The sequence below is a fragment of the Capra hircus genome, chromosome 5 (genome assembly GCF_001704415.2).
Source record: "Capra hircus breed San Clemente chromosome 5, ASM170441v1, whole genome shotgun sequence".
Classification (NCBI taxonomy): Eukaryota; Metazoa; Chordata; class Mammalia; order Artiodactyla; family Bovidae; genus Capra; species Capra hircus.
The window spans coordinates 115,094,448-115,114,477 of NC_030812.1; the positions used below are offsets into that span (position 1 = coordinate 115,094,448).

The 20,030-nt window shown below is 50.5% G+C and overlaps 1 protein-coding gene across 1 annotated transcript in view; it reads left to right on the plus strand.

Moving 5' to 3' along the window:
- Positions 1–20,030, plus strand: part of ATXN10 (ataxin 10) — a 144,739-nt gene that overhangs the window by 117,182 nt on the left and 7,527 nt on the right. Inside the window, exon 10 of the mRNA XM_018048901.1 lies at positions 1,349–1,412. Within this exon, the coding sequence (XP_017904390.1) occupies positions 1,349–1,412 (64 nt within the window). The remainder of the gene's footprint in view (positions 1–1,348; positions 1,413–20,030) is intronic.

The window sequence follows — 20,030 nt, forward strand, 5'->3', positions numbered from 1 at the left end:
ATAGGAACTGTTACTGCAACTTCTGACTCATCCTGGGTCTAGAATCAGTTCCCAACACGTTAGCTAAAGAAACAACTTCCCTGTTTTATGAAGTGCGAACAGAAGAAAACGTGTTCATGTCCTAATCGTTTCCCCTGCCCCTGACGCGAGCTCCTCACTCGGCAGTGGCAGGAACCTGTAAACATGGGCATGGTGATGACACCCGCAGCCGCATCTCCTGGAGGTGTCACGCCCATGGGTCCCTTTCTCAGTGACCGTCACCTGTGTTCACTCTCCAGCGTGTCATTATGTGTGTCACGACGTCACTACCGTCCTTTGTCTAGAATAGGTTATGTTATAAACCTTTAATGAATTTCTATAAAAAGTTATCTCGTATCATTTCATAACGGAGCGGTATGAATGAGAAGTATTAACCTTGGAGTGCATGCCCCGAGTTCAGGTATGGCTCTAGTGTAACCTTGATTTCCAAGAACTCTTTAATTCACCGGTACAGTCTGCTTTGAAATGTCAGTTTTTAACATGTGATTTTATTTCCCCTTCTGTCGGGGTCGTGCCACTAAGCGTCTGCTCAGGCAGTGTCCGAGGGAGCCAGCTCCTGTCGCCTCCCCAGCCGCTCATGTCAGAGGCGCCTTTTCCACTGTGGCAGCTGAGGGATGGGGTCGTAATTTGCCTGAGTCTTATCAGAAGCAAAGTTGAGCAGACTTCGACATCTCTGCAGTCCGCTCACATTGCTTTCGTCTGTGCCATTTATGTTCATGTGTTTCATCCAGTTTTCTGTTGGATTCTTGATCTTTTCTCAACTTTTACAAAATCTGTACATATTAAAATAGTAACCCTTTTCCTGTGGTATCTTTCAGATAATTATTACAGCTGTCACTTGCCTTTTTTTAAAAACGTAGTTAAATTTTAAAACTTGTCTGTTGCTTCTGGATTTAGAACCGTAGAAACTGCTTCCAACTTAGGAAAAGAATTTAGTTACTAGTAAACCGAGATTCATTTGAAGTTTATGCTGGTGAATAATATTGGGAAGAGATCCCACTTTATATATATATTTTTTAGTATATTAAAATGTAGTTGATTTGCAATGTTGTATTCAATTGTATTTTTTTTAATATGTCTGCCCAGTTGCCCAACTTTTTGGAGGAAGGATGAAAAGAAAGAGTGTCATTTTTTATTTGCATGTCTCTTTTTGAACATTTCTGGACTGATAGAGGCATTTCAGGTAATTGCACTAACCGTATTTTTACAGGAATGAGTCAGGAGATAGAAAAGGAGCCGCAGACCTCCTGTAGCCCCCACACCCCCAGGCCGTCCGAGTGTGTGAATTTGCCTTTTCTGTTCTTTGTAGGTGAATGAGCTGGACGGCATCCCCCTGATCCTCGACAGCTGTGGCCTCGACGACAGCAACCCCTGTATCCTTGACGTGCCCCCCAGTGAGTTCACGCCCGGGGCCTCCATCTGGCGCCCCTTCACGAGAGAGTCAGCTGGCTTTCTCGTCGGCTTTGTCCCTAAGAACTGAGCCGCTTGGTCAGAGTTGGGGCCGAGTCGCCCTCCTGCAGCCTGTGCAGCGCAGTGAGCTCAGGTTCTTGGCGGGGCAGGGTGGGGGTAGGGGTGGGGGGGAGGGCGTTCTCCTCCAGAATGCCTTAAGCCCCAGCTGAAAGCTCACCTGTAGGCCCTGTGTTCTCTGCATGTCACTGACATCACCTTTCCAGACCACGTGTTCCGCGGAGTGACTGTGGAGAAGGGTACGTCTCTTCAGTAGAGGTTCAAAGGGACCTCTGGAAGAACGATTCTAGCAGTGGTAGCTTGGAGACCTCTGAGAGCTCAGAAGTGGGAGAAGCGCCCTAGTGGCCCGGGAGTCTGGTTTTTGCTGGGTGCTGTCCTGGGGCCCTCAGCTACTGACGCCAGAGGCTCTGGGTCTTGCCCCTCCTTGTCCTGACCACCCTTCTGGAGGGCGTTGTGCAAGGAACTTGCCCACTCCCCACCTCTCCACCTAGGTCTTCCGTGTGGGAAATGAATCTAGTACAGTGATGAAGAGCGAGGCTGGAGGCAGCCTGTGTAGTTTGAGAGAGAATCTGTTTCACTTCAAGACCTTCTGGTCCCTTGCCTGGCCATTGCATGGCCTTGTGCTTATTGCTGGTGGGTGGGCGGTGGCGGGGGTGGGGGGGGTGTTAATAAGGCCATTGCCAGGACTTTGAGATTGTGACCCTGTGGGAGGCCAAGTGAAAGTGAAGTCACTCAGTTGTGTCTGACTCTTTGCGACCCCGTGGACTGTAGCCCACCAAGCTCCTCCGTCCATGGGATTCTCCAGGCAAGAATACTGGAGTGCGTTGCCGAGGAGGAGGGGAATTTTGTGTTTAAAATGCTCACTGTTGGTTTCTGTCAAGAAGAGAAAAGGAGCTGATGAAAATCATGTGTTGCAAAGTAAGTAGATTGAGAAATGCTTATTATTTGTGCTAAAGATACTGTCATTTGTCTGATTAACAATGGAAGAAAAATTCCTATGTTAAAGAGCATGATAGCTTGTAAGCTCAGTCAGAGAAAGAAAAGTAAACAGCCTCTGAAGAGTTTTCTTCAAGGTAAAACAGTCAGTTCACTGCCTTGCATTATGATCAGGCACTGCAGGCTGTGCTCCTTAGACGGGTTTGAAGCTTTTTAGCCCCAAAAAGGGAAAGGAGAAAAGAAAGCTGTCACAGGAAAGCAATAAAAGAACATTCAGGTGTTACTGCAGGTGTTGCGTTTCCGGATGAAAAAGATGATTTATTGCAAACAAAATATTCACGCAATTTTACTTTTATATTCCCTGAATTGACCTTCTAGTGAAGAAAGGTTTTTTATTACTAATCTTTGGCCTTTGGCAAAGACTGAAAAATTAAAAGGCTGTTGCACACAGCCCATGGCAGCTCTGCAGATACGCTGCATGTGGTGCATGCTTCCTAAGTCTTTGATGTTGGCGTCTCCTTGCCAAATACTCATTCATTCATTCCTTTCAGGAAGCATTTATTGAGTCCTTACTATGTGTTCCAGAGAACAGCAAGAAGACATAAGAAAGGCTTCCTCAGCGATCAGTGCAAAGAAATAGAGGAACACAACAGAATGGGAAAGACTAGAGATCTGTTTAAGAAAATCAGAGATACCAAGGGAACATTTTATGCAAAGATGGGCTTGATAAAGGACAGAAATGGTGTGGACCTAACAGAAGCAGAAAATATTAAGAAGAGGTGGCAAGAATACACAGAAGAACTGTACAGAAAAGATCTTCATGACCCAGATAATCACGATGGTGTGATCACTCATCTAGAGCCGGCCATCCTGGAATGTGAAGTCAAGTGGGCCTTAGAAAGCATCATGAACAAAGCTAGTGGAGGTGATGGAATTCCAGTTGAGCTATTTCAAATCCTGAGAGATGATGCTGTGAAAGTGCTGCACTCAATATTCCAGCAAATTTGGAAAACTCAGCAGTGGTCACGGGACTGGAAAAGGTCAGTTTTCATTCCAATGCCAAAGAAAGGCAATGCCAAAGAATGCTCAAACTACCGCACAATTGCACTCATCTCAACACGCTAGTAAAGTAATGCTCAAAATTCTCCAAGCCAGGCTTCAGCAATACCTGAACTGTGAATTTCCAGATGTTCAAGCTGGTTTTAGAAAAGGCAGAGGAACCAGAGATCAAATTGCCAACATCTGCTGGATTATGGAACAAGCAAGAGAGTTCCAGAAAAACATCTATTTCTGCTTTATTGACTATGCCAAAGCCTTTGACTGTGTGGATCACAATAAACTGTGGAAAATTCTGAAAGAGATGGGAATACCAGACCACCTAACCTGCCTCTTGAGAAATCTGTGTGCAGGTGAGGAAGCAACAGTTAGAACTGGACATGGAACAACAGACTGGTTCCAAATAGGAAAAGGAGTACGTCAAGGCTGTATGTTGTCACCCTGCTTATTTAACTTCTATGCAGAGTACATCATGAGAAACGCTGGGCTGGAAGAAACACAAGCTGGAATCAAGATTGCCGGGAGGAATATCAATCACCTCAGATATGCAGATGACACCACCCTTATGGCAGAAAGTGAAGAGGAGCTAAAATTCCTCTTGATGAAAGTGAAAGAGGAGAGTGAAAAAGTTGACTTAAAGCTCAACATTCAGAAAACGAAGATTATGGCATCCGGTCCCATCACTTCATGGGAAATAGATGGGGAAACAGTGGAAACAGTGTCAGACTTTATCTTTTTGGGCTCCCAAATCACTGCAGATGGTGATTGCAGCCATGAAATTAAAAGATGCTTACTCCTTGGAAGAAAAGTTATGACCAACCTAGATAGTATATTCAAAAGCAGAGACATTACTTTGCCGACTAAGGTCCATCTAGTCAAGGCTATGGTTTTTCCTGTGGTCATGTATGGATGTGAGAGTTGGACTGTGAAGAAGGCTGAGCGCCGAAGAATTGATGCTTTTGAACTGTGGTGTTGGAGAAGACTCTTGAGAGTCCCTTGGACTGCAAGGAGATCAACCCTGGGATTTCTTTGGAAGGAATGATGCTAAAGCTGAAGCTCCAGTACTTTGGCCACCTCATGCGAAGAGTTGACTCATTGGAGAAGACTCTGATGCTGGGAGGGATTGGGGGCAGGAGGAGAAGGGGACAACCCAGGATGAGATGGCTGGATGGCATCACGGACTCGATGAACATGAGTCTGAGTGAACTCCGGGAGATGGTGATGGACAGGGAGGCCTGGTGTGCTGCGGTTCATGGGGTCGCAAAGAGTCGGACACGACTGAGTGACCGAACTACTACTATGTGTTTACATACGTTACCTTCTTTAGTCTTGACAACACTGTGAAGCAGGTCCTATTATCATCATCTTCCACATCTGTAGATGAGAAAATAAACTGAGAACTAAAGGTCAGACTCAGAGGTTAAGCTTGTCATGTACCTGATTCTCAGCCACTTTTCTAAACTGCCTCCTATGAGTCACTGGGATGGTCAGAACGCATACAGAGAAGGCATAGTAAGATACTAATGTAGTGGAGAAATGACTCAGAATTATACACTGAAAATTTTTATATGGACAGTCTATATGGATAACTGGTTTTTAAAATGGTTATTAATGAAGTATTGCAAGATTCAGGAATCTTCTCTGAATTGTCAAGAAAAGGTGAAACGTTAGATGTTTAGTGTTATATATGTTTAGTGATTCTTTAGACTTTTGTTTTATAAAGGCCTACTAGATTTTAAAGACATGTAAGATATACTTAAGATGAGACCTAAGGGAGAGTGATGATCAGAAAAATGAAAAAGCGTTATAGCCTAGGAATCCAGGTTTTGTAGGGATTCAATTTTTAGATGGGAGCCATAAGTTGAAACCCGGCTCCCCAGTATTCAGAGCAGACGGGCCGGGTGCAGATCACAGAGTGGATCCACCCAGCGCTCCTCCTCGCTGTCTGCTCCTGCTGTCGGAGGAGTTGCCCCAGGCATTCTTTCATCACCGCACCTTGCCTCCTTACCTCTCCTTCCCTTTCCCACCCTTCTTTCTTAGGTTTGTTTCTCTCCTGTATGTTTTTACTCATCAAAATACTACATCTGTTGGCTTTTTTAATGCCTAGGGTGTAGATGGGAGAGTGAAATCTCTGGCCCAGTCTCCAGCACTTTGCTGTTCACTGTCTCAGCTGTTGCTTTTGTCGAGCTAAGTAATGTGCTTTGCTGCTGTCCCTTGGTCTGTCAGATCCTGACATTAGCTGTTTACTTTGTCATGACACTGGGACTTAGCTTCTGTTACCAGCCCCTCTGCTCTCCCCTTCGTGCTTCCACTGCAGTTAAGATCCCATTTGCTCTATTGTCTGCATTTCTGATTAGGCTGAACATCTTCTATTTGGAGTGTGTGTGTGTGTGTGTGTGTGTGTGTGTGTGTGTGTAAAATGTGCTTGATGAAAACCTTTTGCCCATTTTTTCATTGGGTTGTCTTTTCATAGTTTGTCTGCAATAGATTGTTTCACATATTCTTGGTAGAAGCCCTTTGGCAGCCGCGCGTCTTGCTGATGTTCCCTTTCCCCTTTGCTATTACTTATCTTGTCATTCTCTGCATAGCTTTTCATTAACAAAATTTCTTACCTTTTAGTCAAGTTTACCACTGTTTCTTGATGATTAGTTTATTTGAGTGTGTATTCTGTTAACTATTTTCATACACTTGGGTCATAACAATACTCTGTATTATCTTCTGAATACTTTGTATTTTTACCTTTTATGTTTAGGTCTGCAATTCATGTGGGACTGATTTTTGGGCATGGTGTGAGGGAGGGTCTGTTTGTGTATTTTTCCACCGGAGCACAGCATTGTCCCGGCCCAGGTACTGGAAAGAACACGCGTTGGCTCCTGTGGCGCCGTGTGTCGTGTGGGTGGCTGTGGACTCTCCTCTCTTTTCCCTGATCTCTGTGTCTGTCTGTGCCAGTGCTAGAGTCTTAGGTACTGTCGCTCTCTGAGGTTTCAAGATACTGTAGATCGATTGACTGAGTCCTTGATTGAGTTGATTGAGGCCTTCCAACTTGTTTCTTTTTTTAGAGTATTATGGCTATGTTTGGTCTTTTGTGTTTGCCCATAAAAGTTTTAAAACCAGCTAGTCAGAGTCTACCCATTTGTGCCTGCGTGTTTATGTGCACACACGTTTACACACATGTACATGCTTAGAACCACCACAAAGAAAACAGTTTAAAATCTCTACTCATTGAGATTGCATTGGCGAGAATCAGTTTAATGAGAACTGACGTCTAAACAATACTGAGTCTTCTAACCCATCCATGATCATGGCATATCTGCCCATTTATTTAAGATTATTATGGGGTTTTTGACCCATGCATTATTTAGAAATGCATTTCTTAAATTCTGAGCAAATAGGAATTGTTTGGGGGGGACTCATTTCTAACATAAATATATTATAACCAGAGGGCGCATGCTGGGTGTTCTCTGTCCTGAAGATGCATTGAGACCTGCTTCATGACCGCTGTGTGGCCAGTCTCGGCAGCTGTTCTGTGTGTGCTGGACAGTCACATCTGCTTTCTCATAGTGGAGTACAGTATTTTCAGGTCAAGATTGTAAATTTTTTACATTTCTAGTGATGCTTTTGTCTATTTTGGTTTATCAATTAGAGAGAGAGATGTTTTTAAAATTGGCCTATGACTATAGATTTCTCCAAATTTCTTCTCTTATAGTTATATAGCATTTTTCTTTATATATTTTGAGACAGTATTATTAAAGTATCAGGTCTTGAAAAATGTCCCCGTTGTCATTGTAAAGTGACCTTCTGTATCTCTAAAAATGCTTTTTGCCTAACATGAATATAGCTACTTTACTTCACTGTTGATTGATATTTACATGGTAAAACCACTACAGAACTTTTTTTTTCAGTCTTTCTATATCAGAGGCGTTGGCTGTAAAGAGCATGGCTGAGTTTTCCTTAGTCTGGTTTCTTTGCCTTTTAGCTGCTGCGTTTGGCCCATTCATATTTAATGTAATTGCTTATCTGTTTATATTTAAGCCAGGCTGATTTGCTTTCTATTTTATTTTTCTCTTGCTTCTTTGGAATTGTTTTGTATAATTAAGCATTTATCTTTTTCAGTTTGAAATGTTTAATTTTGTTTCTATTTTGTTAATAGTTCCCTGGGAAATTATAACATGCATCCTTGACTAAGGAAAATACAATGTTTTTCAGATCTTTACCCCTTTTCCAGATACTATAGGACCACTTAGCATCCCCCAGCTTACATGCTGTTATATATTTTCATTCTATTTTTATAACCCTATAAAACGTTACTATCAATTTTCATTTGGATGGATCCACATACTTACTCCTTTCCTGCCTTTCACCCCTTCTTACAGCTTTGTCTGTCTACCTGGGGTCATTTTCCTTCTGCCTGAAGACTTTCTTTTAGAATTTCCTTTAAAATGGGCTCATGGGTGAGGGACTGTTTGGCTTGTTAGAAAATGTGTGCCTGGTTCCAGCATTTGGGATAGCTCCAGGATCTCAGTGTTTTAATGCAGTGGTCCCCAACCTTCTTGGCACTAGGGACTGGTTTCTTGGCAGACAGTTTTTCCACTGACTAGGGAGGAGGGTAGGGTGGAGATAGTTCAGGCCATCACGCGAGTGATGGTGGGGTTCAGGTGGTAATACCTTTGGACTCTGCCTGCCCCCCTCTGTCTCTCATAAGCTCAGTTGAGTCGCTCAGTCGTGTCCGACTCTGCAGCCCCGTGGACTGCAGCACGCCGGGCTTCCCTGTCCTTCACCATCTCCTGGAGCTTGCTCAAACTCACGTCCGTCAAGTGGGTGATGCCATCCAACCACCTCATCTTCTGTTGTCCCCTTCTCTGGCCTTCAGTCTTTCCCAGATCAGGGTCTTTTCTTTTCCGTCTCTCATAAACTTGGCCCTATTTACAGAACCTCCAAGCCTGTCTGCCATACTTAGAATATGTCCACAGGTTCCAGCATGTCCTGACAGGTCCTGTGTGTTCTGGCCCCACCTGCCTCTTCAGTTGGATCCAGACTGGTTTCCCTCTTTTAGCATTCCCCAGACATGCCTCCTCTTTTGTTCCTCGAATCTGTGATTTCTCACCTCAGGGAAGTCATTGTCTTCCTCCCTTGGCTGCACTCTCTCCCCTGGCTCAGCCTCCTCTTCTCTTCCGCAGGGAAGCCTTCCCAGAGCCTCGCCAGCCCCTCCTGGGACCTGTTCTGCTCCTCCAGCTTGTCCCAGTCTGTACCTGAGTATTTGTGCATTTGCGTCCTAAGTACCCTCTAGACCAAGGGCCATAAGGGCATGGACCTGTTTTTTTCTTTCTGTTTTTATCTCAATGTAATCTGCCACTGATAGGCACATACTAAATGTCCAGTAAATATTTTAGGATGGGTACCTGACTGAGTAAGGCAGTGAACAAATGAATGAAAACCAGCAGCTTGATGAAGTGTGTGTGTGTGTGTGTGTGTGTGTGTGTGTGTGTGTGTGTGTATGTTTATTTGACAGGTAGGGAGGATCTTCCTAAGCAGGGGAGAAATTTCTCCCTTGGATTTGATGATTCTTTTGTGAATTGAATAAACTTGGTTTGGCAGCAGTATTATTTCAGCTTTGTTTGGTGGTTCAGCCCCTTCTATTAACTCACACCAGTCGAGCTTTCATTGAACTTTAATTTCAGTATTTTGTGTTAAAGAAAGCAATATATATTGCATGTGTGTAGACTAGGAATCAGAGCTGAGAGTAAAGGTCAGTTAATAGGAACAGCTCCGCTCTCTGGTTGCTCTGGATGGGCGGGCTGTGTTGTGTGCTCACGCATCGCCCATGGGTTGGGGATGAGGGCTCATGTTACCTTAGGTAGGCATCCTCGTTCCCTGTGGGAAGTCAGCAGTTCCGACCCCATGGAAGACTTCCTCTTTCTCCACCACCCATGGGGATTAGGAATTTCTAGGTGGCATATCCAAGCATACTGGGCTGTCAACTCCCCCAGGCTAGGAACGGGACTGGAAGGCTGGCTGCCCCGTTTCTTGGAGGTGTCTTCTAGTGATGGACTGGGATTTCTAGTTCCAGGGAAAAGACAACATCCCAGGGGGTTGTTCACCCCGAAGGAAGGCCCTCGGCAGCTGTGCTACATCAGGACACAGCCCAGCTGTTTGTCCGCCGCTCCCTTGCGGGGACCCGCAGTAATGACACAGTAGCAGATACCATCGGAAAATTCCAGCCCCGCCACCACAGAGTCAGTTTCTTATTTGTCAGTTTATTGTGGCAAGTGGGATTGTTTGTTGTTGCTGTTTCCAAATAGAAACAGCTGAACTTTATTTGAAATGTTTTTCTTTTATTCTTTTTTTGATCTGTGTTTTGATCAGTTGTCCTTGATGTGGGTTTTATATATATATATATATTGTTTTTATTGGAGGAGGGGACAAGGATAGGATGAGCGTCTAAACTGGGTTGGGTTTTTTTTTTCTGTTCTTTCCTTTCTTTTCCTTCCTTCCTTTCTCTTTTCTCTTTTCTTTTTATATTGAAAAGCCTCATTTGTAAGTGTTACGTGTGCCCAGAAGTGTACCGTTATAGGAAAGTAACCAGAGTCTCCCCAGTTATGCCATGCCACGGAGGCATGGATGGCGTAGTGGCACGAGCACCAGCCCTGGGGGCCGCAGACACAGGCTCTGCCGCTTCTCAGCCTCGAAGTGCGCCGCTCCGCCTGTGTGGCGAGTCTCAGCCTATGTGTCTAAAGCGGGACGGACCCCCACAGGGCTGTGGTGAAAGGAGTGTGCTGTGTGCAAAGCGCCCAGCCTGCAGCCTCTCAGCAGGCAGATGCTGCCCCACGGACGTCCTGTGACAGCTGTGGCTGCCCAGGAGAAAGGCGGAGTTTCATCTGTGAGCACACTGTGAGTCAGGGGTAAGACTTAAGTAATATTAATGATATTGCAAAACAGAAAAGAGTCCTGAAATGTACTCTCACATACACAACAAAGGCCCCCTGTACTTGAGGAGTAAAGGGTGGTCGTTTTCCGTAAATGATGCTAGACCAATTTAATATCTCTTAACGGGGAAGAAGAGCCTGCCGCTCGTATCTCACCCTGTTCACCCACACTAATTGAAGACAGCTCGTAAACCTTGATGTGGAAGGTAAAACACAAGAGCTTCTAGGAGGAATCATAAGAAAGTATGGTTCTTGTCTTGGAACAGGCAAAGGTTTCTTAAACAAAACATCAAAATTTTAACTGGGAAAGCACTAACTTTGTAAAATTATGTGCATTGTAAACGTGTATCTGACAAAGGACTCATACCCATACTAATTTAAGGACTGTTGTGAAACAACAAAAGATAATTCAGGTTCTGAGAAAGAACAAAAGGCCCATGGCATCTCACAGAAGAGGAAACCCGGATGGCCAGTAACTGAACAGAAAGAGCTTAGCATCCTCGTCAGGGAAATACATGTTTAACCCACAGTCAGGAACCCACCAGAAGAGCTGGTGAGATGACAGGACCAACGGATGGCAAAGGTGTGGGGCAGCCTGAACTGTGATGAATTGATATGGGAGGTGTCAGTTAGAAAAGTCTCTTTGGAGAACTTGGGCAGTGTCTGCTGACTCCAGGCCCACCCTGTGAGCCCGCAGTCACACCCTGGGGGGAGCACACACGTGTCTGTCAGAAGACGTGTGCAGAAGCGTTCCTAGTCACAGGGTTTATAACAGCCCCAAAGCAGAACCCTCCCACGTGGTCAGCAGTTGCAGAAGAGTATGGACGTCCATTCCACAGCACGCTGTACAGCAGCAGAGAATGAGCCGCCCTGTGTAATGGGTGCGTCTCACTACCATAGCACAGAGCTAAAGAAGCTGGATTCAGAGAGTGTACGCTCTGTGACTGCCTGTAGAGGAAGTTTACCAGCAGGAAGAATTAATCTGTGACAGTAGCAGTCAGGATGGTAGTTACCTTGATGGGTAGGAGGGTGGGCACAGGTGGGCAGTGGTGCCCAGGGGCCTTCCAGGTGCTGGGCATATTCTCCGTCTCAACCTGGGCGGGCTCATGTGACGTGCGCCCGTGAGGAAATGTCAGGATGTACACAAGGAGGTGTGCGTTGTTGCTTCTCACGCTGACATTTTAAAAATCACTGAGTAGTTTCTAGGTGCCCAACCCTGTGCTGTATATATATATACCCTTTAAGCTACATTACCTTGCACAGGCGGTTTCTTTCCTCCTTTTTTTTAACAGGCCTTTGTTAAGCACTGTCATTTCACAGATGAGAAGAGAGGCGCTCATGGAGTTGGTTCCCCGAGCACAGCTGGCTCTGCCAGCTCCTGGGCAGCGGGACCACGGGGCCAGCCCAGCGCTGTCTGTGCCCTGCTCCTCGTTCAGGCGTCTAGACTTCTGTGCGGGCGCCTCTCCGCTGGCCCAGCCCTTCCCCCTCTTAGACTTGAGCACGCGTGTCCTCCTCCTGGAGTTCCCCCATGGCCCCCAGCGGAGCCCGAGCGCCTCGGCTCTCTGTGTCAGCGGGCTCCTCTGCCCCTCCATGAGCACAGCACACGCAGACCCCTGGATGTGTAACCTTGCCCTCCAGAAAAGCCTGTCCCGGGCAGGACCTATGCCACACTACACACCCCACGCCAGACCCCGCAGGCACCAGGGGTGTCACTGCAGTGTGTCCCAGAGCGCATTTCTGTCTGCAGCGCCTTAAACACCTGTTATGTCGGAGAAGTCTTCTAAGTAATGGACATAGGTGTCGGACGTGTGGTAGGAAGGCGTCTGCTGCAGGACTCCCTGGAATCTGTGCAGTTCTCATGTGCCTTTTGGAAATTCTGGGCCACAGTGCCACATCTTGGGGAATGCAGGGATTTTAGTGGAAACTTGAGAACATGCTCCATCCCGTCCTTCGCTTCACGAGCAGTCTAGCTTGTGTCTGGGTCTGCCGAGCCGCCGCCAGAGGGAGGTGTTCAGGGAAGCACCTCAAACACTTCAGGCTGGCACAGCTGGCTGACCTTGCTGCTGTTTATAAAGGCACCAGCGAGCTCCCACACCAGGGAAGTGCTTGTGTTGTGCTCACTGCAGGCCTGCTGTTCGTGTCTTCCTCTGCCTACCCTGACACTCACATAGCCAGGACGGTGTCCTCCTGAAATAGGTCTTGCATTCTCTGGAGGGGAGCGATGCCTGCTATTGATTTCTGTGTCCCCAGCACCAAGCCCCTGGTGGTCGTTCAGTGATCTTTCGTTCATTTGTTGAGCTGACATTAATTTAAGCTAGAAAACCTTTTACTGCCGTTTGGCTTTAAAAAGATGAACTTTGGGTTTAGCTTCCCAGTTACATGATGTGGGTTTTTTAAAGCCTCTCACTGATGCTTTTACCCATTGCCTAGTGTGGCTGAAGGTGTGTGAACCAAGTCTTTGTCCTCGTCCAGAGCAAACAAGCGTGGACACGACTTGCCTCCCTGGGTCCTGTGTGGGCGTGGGGCTAAGGATGGGCGGCACTCAGCCACCACACTGCACCCCACACCCCTCAGGCTCCACAGTTGCAGGCCAGACTCGTTCAGAGTGAGAGGGGGCAGGAGCCCTACCTTTGATGCAGCTTCTACGGTATCCTAGCAACTGTTTGATGTAGCTTCTACGGTATCCTAGCAACTAGTTCCCCAGCAGTCGAAGCTGGAAGTTGGAGGAGTGGGATGTCCTGTCATGAATGAGACGCTCACAAGAGTGGACTCTCCTTCCTTGTTCAGGTGTGTTGGCAGATGGTCCGGCTGTTTTAGAGTAAGACTGACATGCTTCAGGTTATGCTCCTTCAGATTGTGTCTACTTGGCTTTTGGTTGTACACCTCTTGTTTTCTTACACTGTGAGGCTCACAGCGACTCGAAGTAAACACTGTCATCACACACTGAAACGTCTGCGTGTGGACGCTGTGAGCAGCACATGCCTCGTGCGCACACGGAGGCCAGATGGTGGTCTGCCTCTGACCTCGGGCCTGCACTCATGCCTGGCCACCCGTGGGTCTTGCTCAGCCTGCCTCACTCAGCCGTCTCCTCTCCTCCTAGAGGTCAGAGTGCATCAGTCCTGCTCCGGCCTGTTTACTTGCACGAAAGACAAGACTGCTGGAGGTTTACTGTCACGCCTCTTGGAAAACGGGAGTCTGTCCTTCGCGAGGTGAGGTGCTTGGCAGGAGCCGTGTGGCCTGCAAGCAACCGTGTGCCCCTTGCTCCCCCTCCACCTGGGCTGGTGAGAACGTGGAAGCTGCTGCTTTCGAGTCTCTCTCAGTTGCTTGGCCCGCTTGGCTTGGTGACGACACTGTTTTCTTAATTTGGCTTCTCCGTGGTTACTGTTCATGCTTTAAGTAAGTGCCACCGTGTACAGTTCATTCCATACAGTTTATTGCCGTTCGTTTTTGTCCTTAAGGGTCTGCTCCTTTGGCTGGTTGATTTAACGAACACCATTTAAAGTTTAAGTTTTATTTTCACTAGGAGGCATCCCCTAGACCGTCCCCACACTGCCACACCCAGCGTCAGGCGGCCCTTCCTGACTCTCCTTCGGCACCTTGGCTCCCTTGCTGTCCGTCTTCCCGGGGTCTCCTTCCGTCTACGCTGGCCATTCTCCCAGGTAGAGTTAACCTTATTTATTTGAGAGAAGTCTGCCAGAATCCCAGTTCAAATGAGGCCACTTTCTATTGTCTCGTTTATCCTATCATTTCACATTGTAGTTGTTACACCAGTTCGTAGTGTGTTTATTTCTGTCCGCTGGACATTCTAGGAAGTTCAGGAGGACTGCGGCGTCAGGCCTTCACCTCATGGGCACTTAGCTGAAGCTGAGTTTACAGGTGAACATACACGTGCCCACCTCTCTGCTTTGCCCCCCTCCGTGGTGATCGCCTTGACTCTCTGTCCCGTAGTTGGAGATTGGCACAGGGAGAATGAAGACCTGAGAAATGGTGTTGTGTTTAATGAAATCCTCTTGTGGCCCCTGATGCTGGTTGAGAAACAGTGACTCGTGAGAGGCCGTGAACTGGCGACCCTTCCTCGGGAGGAGTGCTGGCAGCTGGCGAACTAACCGCTGTTGATAACTGAGCAGACGGGGTTTCATCGACCTGCATGATCTGGCTTTTCTAGCCCCCCAGGCAGCTCTGTCCATGGGGTTCTCCAGGCACAAATACTGCTGTGGGTTGCTGTGTCCTCCTCCAGGGGATCTTCCCCACCCAGGGGTGGAAGCTGCGTCTGCTTTCTCTGACCGGCGGGTTCCTCACTGCCGCATCTCCTGGGAAGCCACCTCGCCTGGGCATGGAGCTCAGGCGGGCAGCGCTGGAGTCTGAGCCCAGGTCCTTCCTCGTCCACTCTCACTCCTGCTGTCATGGATGCTGGTTGGTCCCCATTCCCACGCTGTCTTCCCTCCAAGCCACCCTCCACGGCTGCCAAAGAGAGCTGCCTGATTTTTCTGCTTCAGCTCTTTCAGTGGATTCTCATCGTATAAAATGCAGACTCCTTCCTGCAGCCTGAAACTCCTCTGGCCTCTGGCCTCAACCCCTGCCCTCTGCCAGCATCCTGCCTCCAGCCCCAGCCTTGCCCAGATTGTGTCTCCTGTCGTGAGGTCGTGCACGGCCGGCGCTGCTGCTGTCTCCCCAGCGCACCAGGTGACCAGCTTCTCTTTATCCTGAGTTCTCACCTCAGTCCCCTCCTCAGAGAAGCCGTCTCCCACCTCCCTCATCCGTGTCTTGTCCTCCTGTGCTCATGCTTGACCACATCAGCCTGAAGGTCTGTCTCTCTGAGGCTGATGCCCGCCTCCTGTCTAGAACGCCAGTGCCACAGGGGCGGGGACCTGTGTGTCCTGTTAGTTACTAGACCCCCAGCGCTGAGCACGGGGCCTTTGTGTTTGTCAGACGAGCACCCAGATGGCAGTTAAGTCCTGAGAGGCTGGATGTGTGTTAACAGTGGAAACCCGCCTTTGTATCTAAATCGCTTGCTCTCATTCCAGTGTAAGTGTCAAGAAGCGTGTTGTTCACAGAGGAGAGGGAAAACATGTGGAAGTATTAGATTTCTGAAATTCAGTGAGGTTCCCCCAACGTGGGACAGCCAGTACTTTAGAAGTTTTAGAAAGACCTGCGTCAAGGAAGAGCTTGAGACGTTAGTATTCCCCCTGCAGCCAGCTTGGCTCAGGTGTCACGGGTGCTTATTTCCAGGTAGTGCCGGAGGCGTTGCACGCTCCCGGTTCCCGCTGAAGGTGGTCTTGACTGTGCAGTGGACACCGCAGTGGTCCTCCCTCAGTTAGGCGGAAGAATCGCCCATGCCCCCAGTGCTCAGCTCAGCTGGTAGTGATCACAGTGTGCACAGACAGCGTGAGGCGTCCGCAGGTCTGTGCCCGTCCAGACCGTGGGCCGGCTGCTCTTGCCTGCTGCCTCTGGTTGCTGCTGTGGGTGGCGGGAGTAGAGGCCACCAGCCCGGGCTGCGTGACCTGGGGGCTCACCGTGTCCAGACTAGTGGAGTTTGGACTGAGGACAGGTGGCGCAGGCACTCGGGCGGCCCGCGTGCAGCCCACCAAGCCCTGGGCGCTGCTGGGCCTCGCCCAGCCCAGAGCCCTCCAGAAGCCGCGCGCTGGTGCTCCTTGTGTGCGCCTTCGTGCCTGAGAGCTGCTTCCGACCCCTGGCTATGCTTATTCATACGAAGATGCCGTTAGCGCCAGGCAAACAGTAATCTTCCGTAATTTAGATGCGGTCACTTACTTTTTCCTGGGCTTCCCGGGCGGCTCACTGGCAAAGACTCTGCCTACAGTGCGGGAGATGCAGGAGGCACAGGTTCAACCCCTGGGCCGGGAGGACCCCCTGAAGGAGGGCCTGGCAGCCCACTCCAGCGTTCTTGCTGCAGAGTCCGTGGGCAGAGGAGCCTGGTGGGCCGCAGTCCACGGGGTCACACAGGGTCGGACACGGTGACGTGACTGAGCGCACGTGCGCCTTGTCTACTCCAGGCTGGAGTTTCATCTTAAACGGGTCACTGTCACCCATGAAGGTGTTTTGCGGAGGTGATCCCCCTGACCAGCATCTGAAGGCTTAAAAACCTGCCGCTCCTTCCCCTGATGTGTAGGCAGAGCTCAGAAGCTTGCAGTCAGCCTGGCTGGAGGGGACCGCTCCGGGCCTCCTCCAGGTCTCCCCTCGTGGACCGGTCTCACCCCTTATGGGCTGGTCTCCCCTCGTGGACCGGTCCCCCCGCCGTGGACTGGTCCCCCGTCATGGACTGGTCTCCCCTCTTGGGCTGGTCGCCCCCCCCCGCATAGACTGGTTCCCCCCCCCGCCATGGACTGGTCTCCCCTCATGGGCTGGTCCCTGAGGAGGGCTTAGGGCAGAGGGGCAGGGGCTGGAGCCCGCGTCCAGACCAGGCCAACCCCATCAGGTCCTCTACCTGCTGGGTCTGTTTTCTCATCAATAGAAGGTTTGGCATCACCTCCCGCGAGTGCTGTGCTGGTGAAGGTGGGGACTTTCTGTCAGTGTCTGGAGTGGCCCTGCGGGTGATCACACCACAAGCTCTGTTAATGCTTATTATTACTGTTATGACTTCATGTAGATAAATAGCAGTGGCTTATGTGAGAGACACTTAATTCCCCTGCAGAGCTTTGCTTACATTGATTGGAGCTAGAAATTTGTTCAGGCCAGCAAGTCCTTTCTTCCAGAGAACAGAGTGCTGTGGACGTACCCTCTCCCCTGGTGGCGGGCCCTTGAGAGTCCCTGCCTCCGCCGGCTTCTCCTCACAAGTTTCTCTCTGTCAGGGCCCAGTGACCTCCCCATCAGCGGAGCCCCTGACGTGAGCGGAGCCTGGGTCCTGGCTTCCCTTGAGCAGTTCACCTCTCAGAAGGCCTCTCCTGGAGGAGGTCTCCCCGGAGCCCGAAGGCTGAGGTGGTGTGGCGGGGGGCCTGCCTGTGTGCCATCGGCAGCGTCGCACGTACTGCTCAGCTCTGGCAGGACTGGGGTCCGCCCCCTCAGCGGACAGAGGCCAGGCACCCGCAGCGTTTACCGCCTCCTCCTTGGTGAGTGTGCATACACGTGAGCACACGTTCCACAGGAGGGTCAGAGTGAGCGGTGGCGGCGGAGGGAGTGAGGGCTGTGGTGGGGCGGGCACCATGTGGTGGGCCTGGCACCACGTGGCAGGCCCTGGGCTGGCTGTCCCTGCCCCGCCCCGTGCCAGGCTCGTCAGTCTCAGACTGTGTGCCCTCGAGAGCCCCCGAGTACACATGGAGCCGCCTGGTGGCCCGGCCCTCTGGTGTGGTTTGGTTAGACGCGGCCTCGCTCCATCCCAGCCCGAGACCTGTTGTGGGGCTGTTGCCAGGCTGATGGCCGCTCCACGCGGCTCTCTGAAGTGGTGAGATGGTCCCGGAGTGTGTCACAGACAGAATTAGCTTCAGGCCCGGGGGGCCCTTTCCCACGGAGCCGTGGATGTGAGGTACCTGCCCGGCAGCCCCCGTGCACCACAGGGCTTTGGAGTGGGGAGTGTGGGGTGGCCACAGGCCGAGCGGGGTGTCGTCTTCTATGGCTTTGCCCCATGCTGACAGGCTGCGAGGCGGGGTGGCAGCGGCGAGCCTCGGAGGCTGGCGCCTGACCCATCTGGGCCCTGAGGGCCGGAGGGCTCATCGCGGCCGGGGCCAGGCTGAGGACAGCGGTTCCGCGGTTCCTCGCCCACGTGGTGACGCAGGGAGCCTGGGAGACGGCAGGACGGCTCTGGCTCCTAAGCAGAGAGGAGCCTTCGAGCTGTGACCGTCCCCGCCTGCAGGCGGTCGTGGATGGGAAGTCAGCCGTGTGCACCGAGGCTGGTGAATGCAGCCTTTGTCTCAGAATCATTCAGACACAGGCGGGCTGTGTTTCTCTGGTGGACACTTGTATGCTGGGATGTTTCTGTGAGAATTCAGCCGCACTCCCCTGGGCCTCTGCGCCACTTCCTTTGATGTTCTAGTTCCTTGGGCATTTGGAGGCTGAAAAGCGGCCCCAGCTCTCAGAGCAGAGGAGCTCCCGAGACGACGTTCAGCCTCAATAAAGGCTGAGACTCTGCTCCTTCCGGTAGCACCTATGAAACACAAGCGTATCACTCTACTGTGATTGTGACCTTCATTTTCCAAATCTGGCAATAATTTGCTCCCCTGCACTTTTCTGTTGGGGCTTCCCTGGTGGCTTAACTGGTAAAGAATCCACCTGCAATGCAGGAGACCAGGGTTCGATCCCGGGGTCAGGAAGATCCCCCGGCAAAGGATATGGCAACCTGTGCCATTCCATATTCTTGCCTGGGAAATCCCACAGCAGAGCCTGGTGGGCTACGGCCCATGGGGTCGCGATGAGTGGGGCGTGGCTGCATGCTGGCACGCTCACTTTTCATCTCCCCTCGCCTTGCAGTGCTTGTTCACTGCGTTCAGTAGTAGCCGTCAGCTGTGAGGCGGTGAGCGAGAGGGCATGCACGCTGACTTGCACTCACTGCTAGGACGGACTCCAGGGCCTTGAGCGGTCTGCGTTGGCCGGCGTTGACACACCTGAGCCGCAGAGATGTGCCCTCGGATTAAAATGCAGAAACGCGGGGGGAGAGTTAGACTCCAGACGGACCAGCAATTCGGAGAAGGAAGAGCACGCCAGCGCGGGTGGTTTGTGGTGGGGACTGAGCACACTCTGGTTTCCAGCGCCCTACGAGGGGGCCAGTATGCCGTCTGCCCAGTGAGGACCCTGACTTTCTGAGCAAGGAGAGCCTGTAGTTTAACTGAGTGAAGTGATGGTTGGAGATGAAGGCAGAGCTTGGATGCGGGTCACCATGCAGCCGAGTGTCCCCGCATTTGGACACAGAGCTCAGCCCTGCAGATGGGGGTGGCTCCTCATTAATGGGCACTAGCAGTGTCTTTCAGACTTGTCTCCTCCACAAGGACCCTCTCTTCTGGATCCCCCGTGTCACAGGCAGGTTGCCCGCTGTCCGAGGACTCCCATCTCCCCCCCGCCCCAGCCCCACTCGGGTGCCCACTGCGGTTTGTTTGCACAGGTTCCTGCTCTGGCAGCAGCAGCCTGGTGGGGCCTGGCCTTCCCTGGCGGCAGTTTGGGAAATGCCTTGTTTTTTTTTGTTTTCTCTCTCAGAAAGTAAATACTTGAAGAGCAGAGCAGAGGCTGGTTAGGGCACTCCTGCAGACGGGGTCAGGGTCAGAGAAGTGAGCCCACTGGGAACACGGCCCCTGGGCGCTCATGGTCTGTCCGACTTGCGTGGCCGGGGGGAGGCAGGACAGTTGTCACTCAGCAGGAAGAGGAGTCGCCCTCAATGTCCCGTTCCTGCCCTCCTGCCCTCTGGCTGGCGAGAACTGCCGCATTTTGAGGTGTTTTGGTTTTCAGCAACGTGAAGCATTTTGGAAAAGTCTTGAAACAGAGCTGCTGCTTTGCACTCTGAAAAATTCTGCCATTTTAATTAGTCTGAGAAGATACCAGCTTAGATGTGGGCGCTGCCTCCAAAGCACCCTCGTGTTGAGGGAAGCCTCAGGGCAGGTGGCGATGTGGCTTTCAAGCCTAACAAGGTGGCCTGGGCGTCCTGTCCTCAGCCCAGCTTGGGCCGAGGTG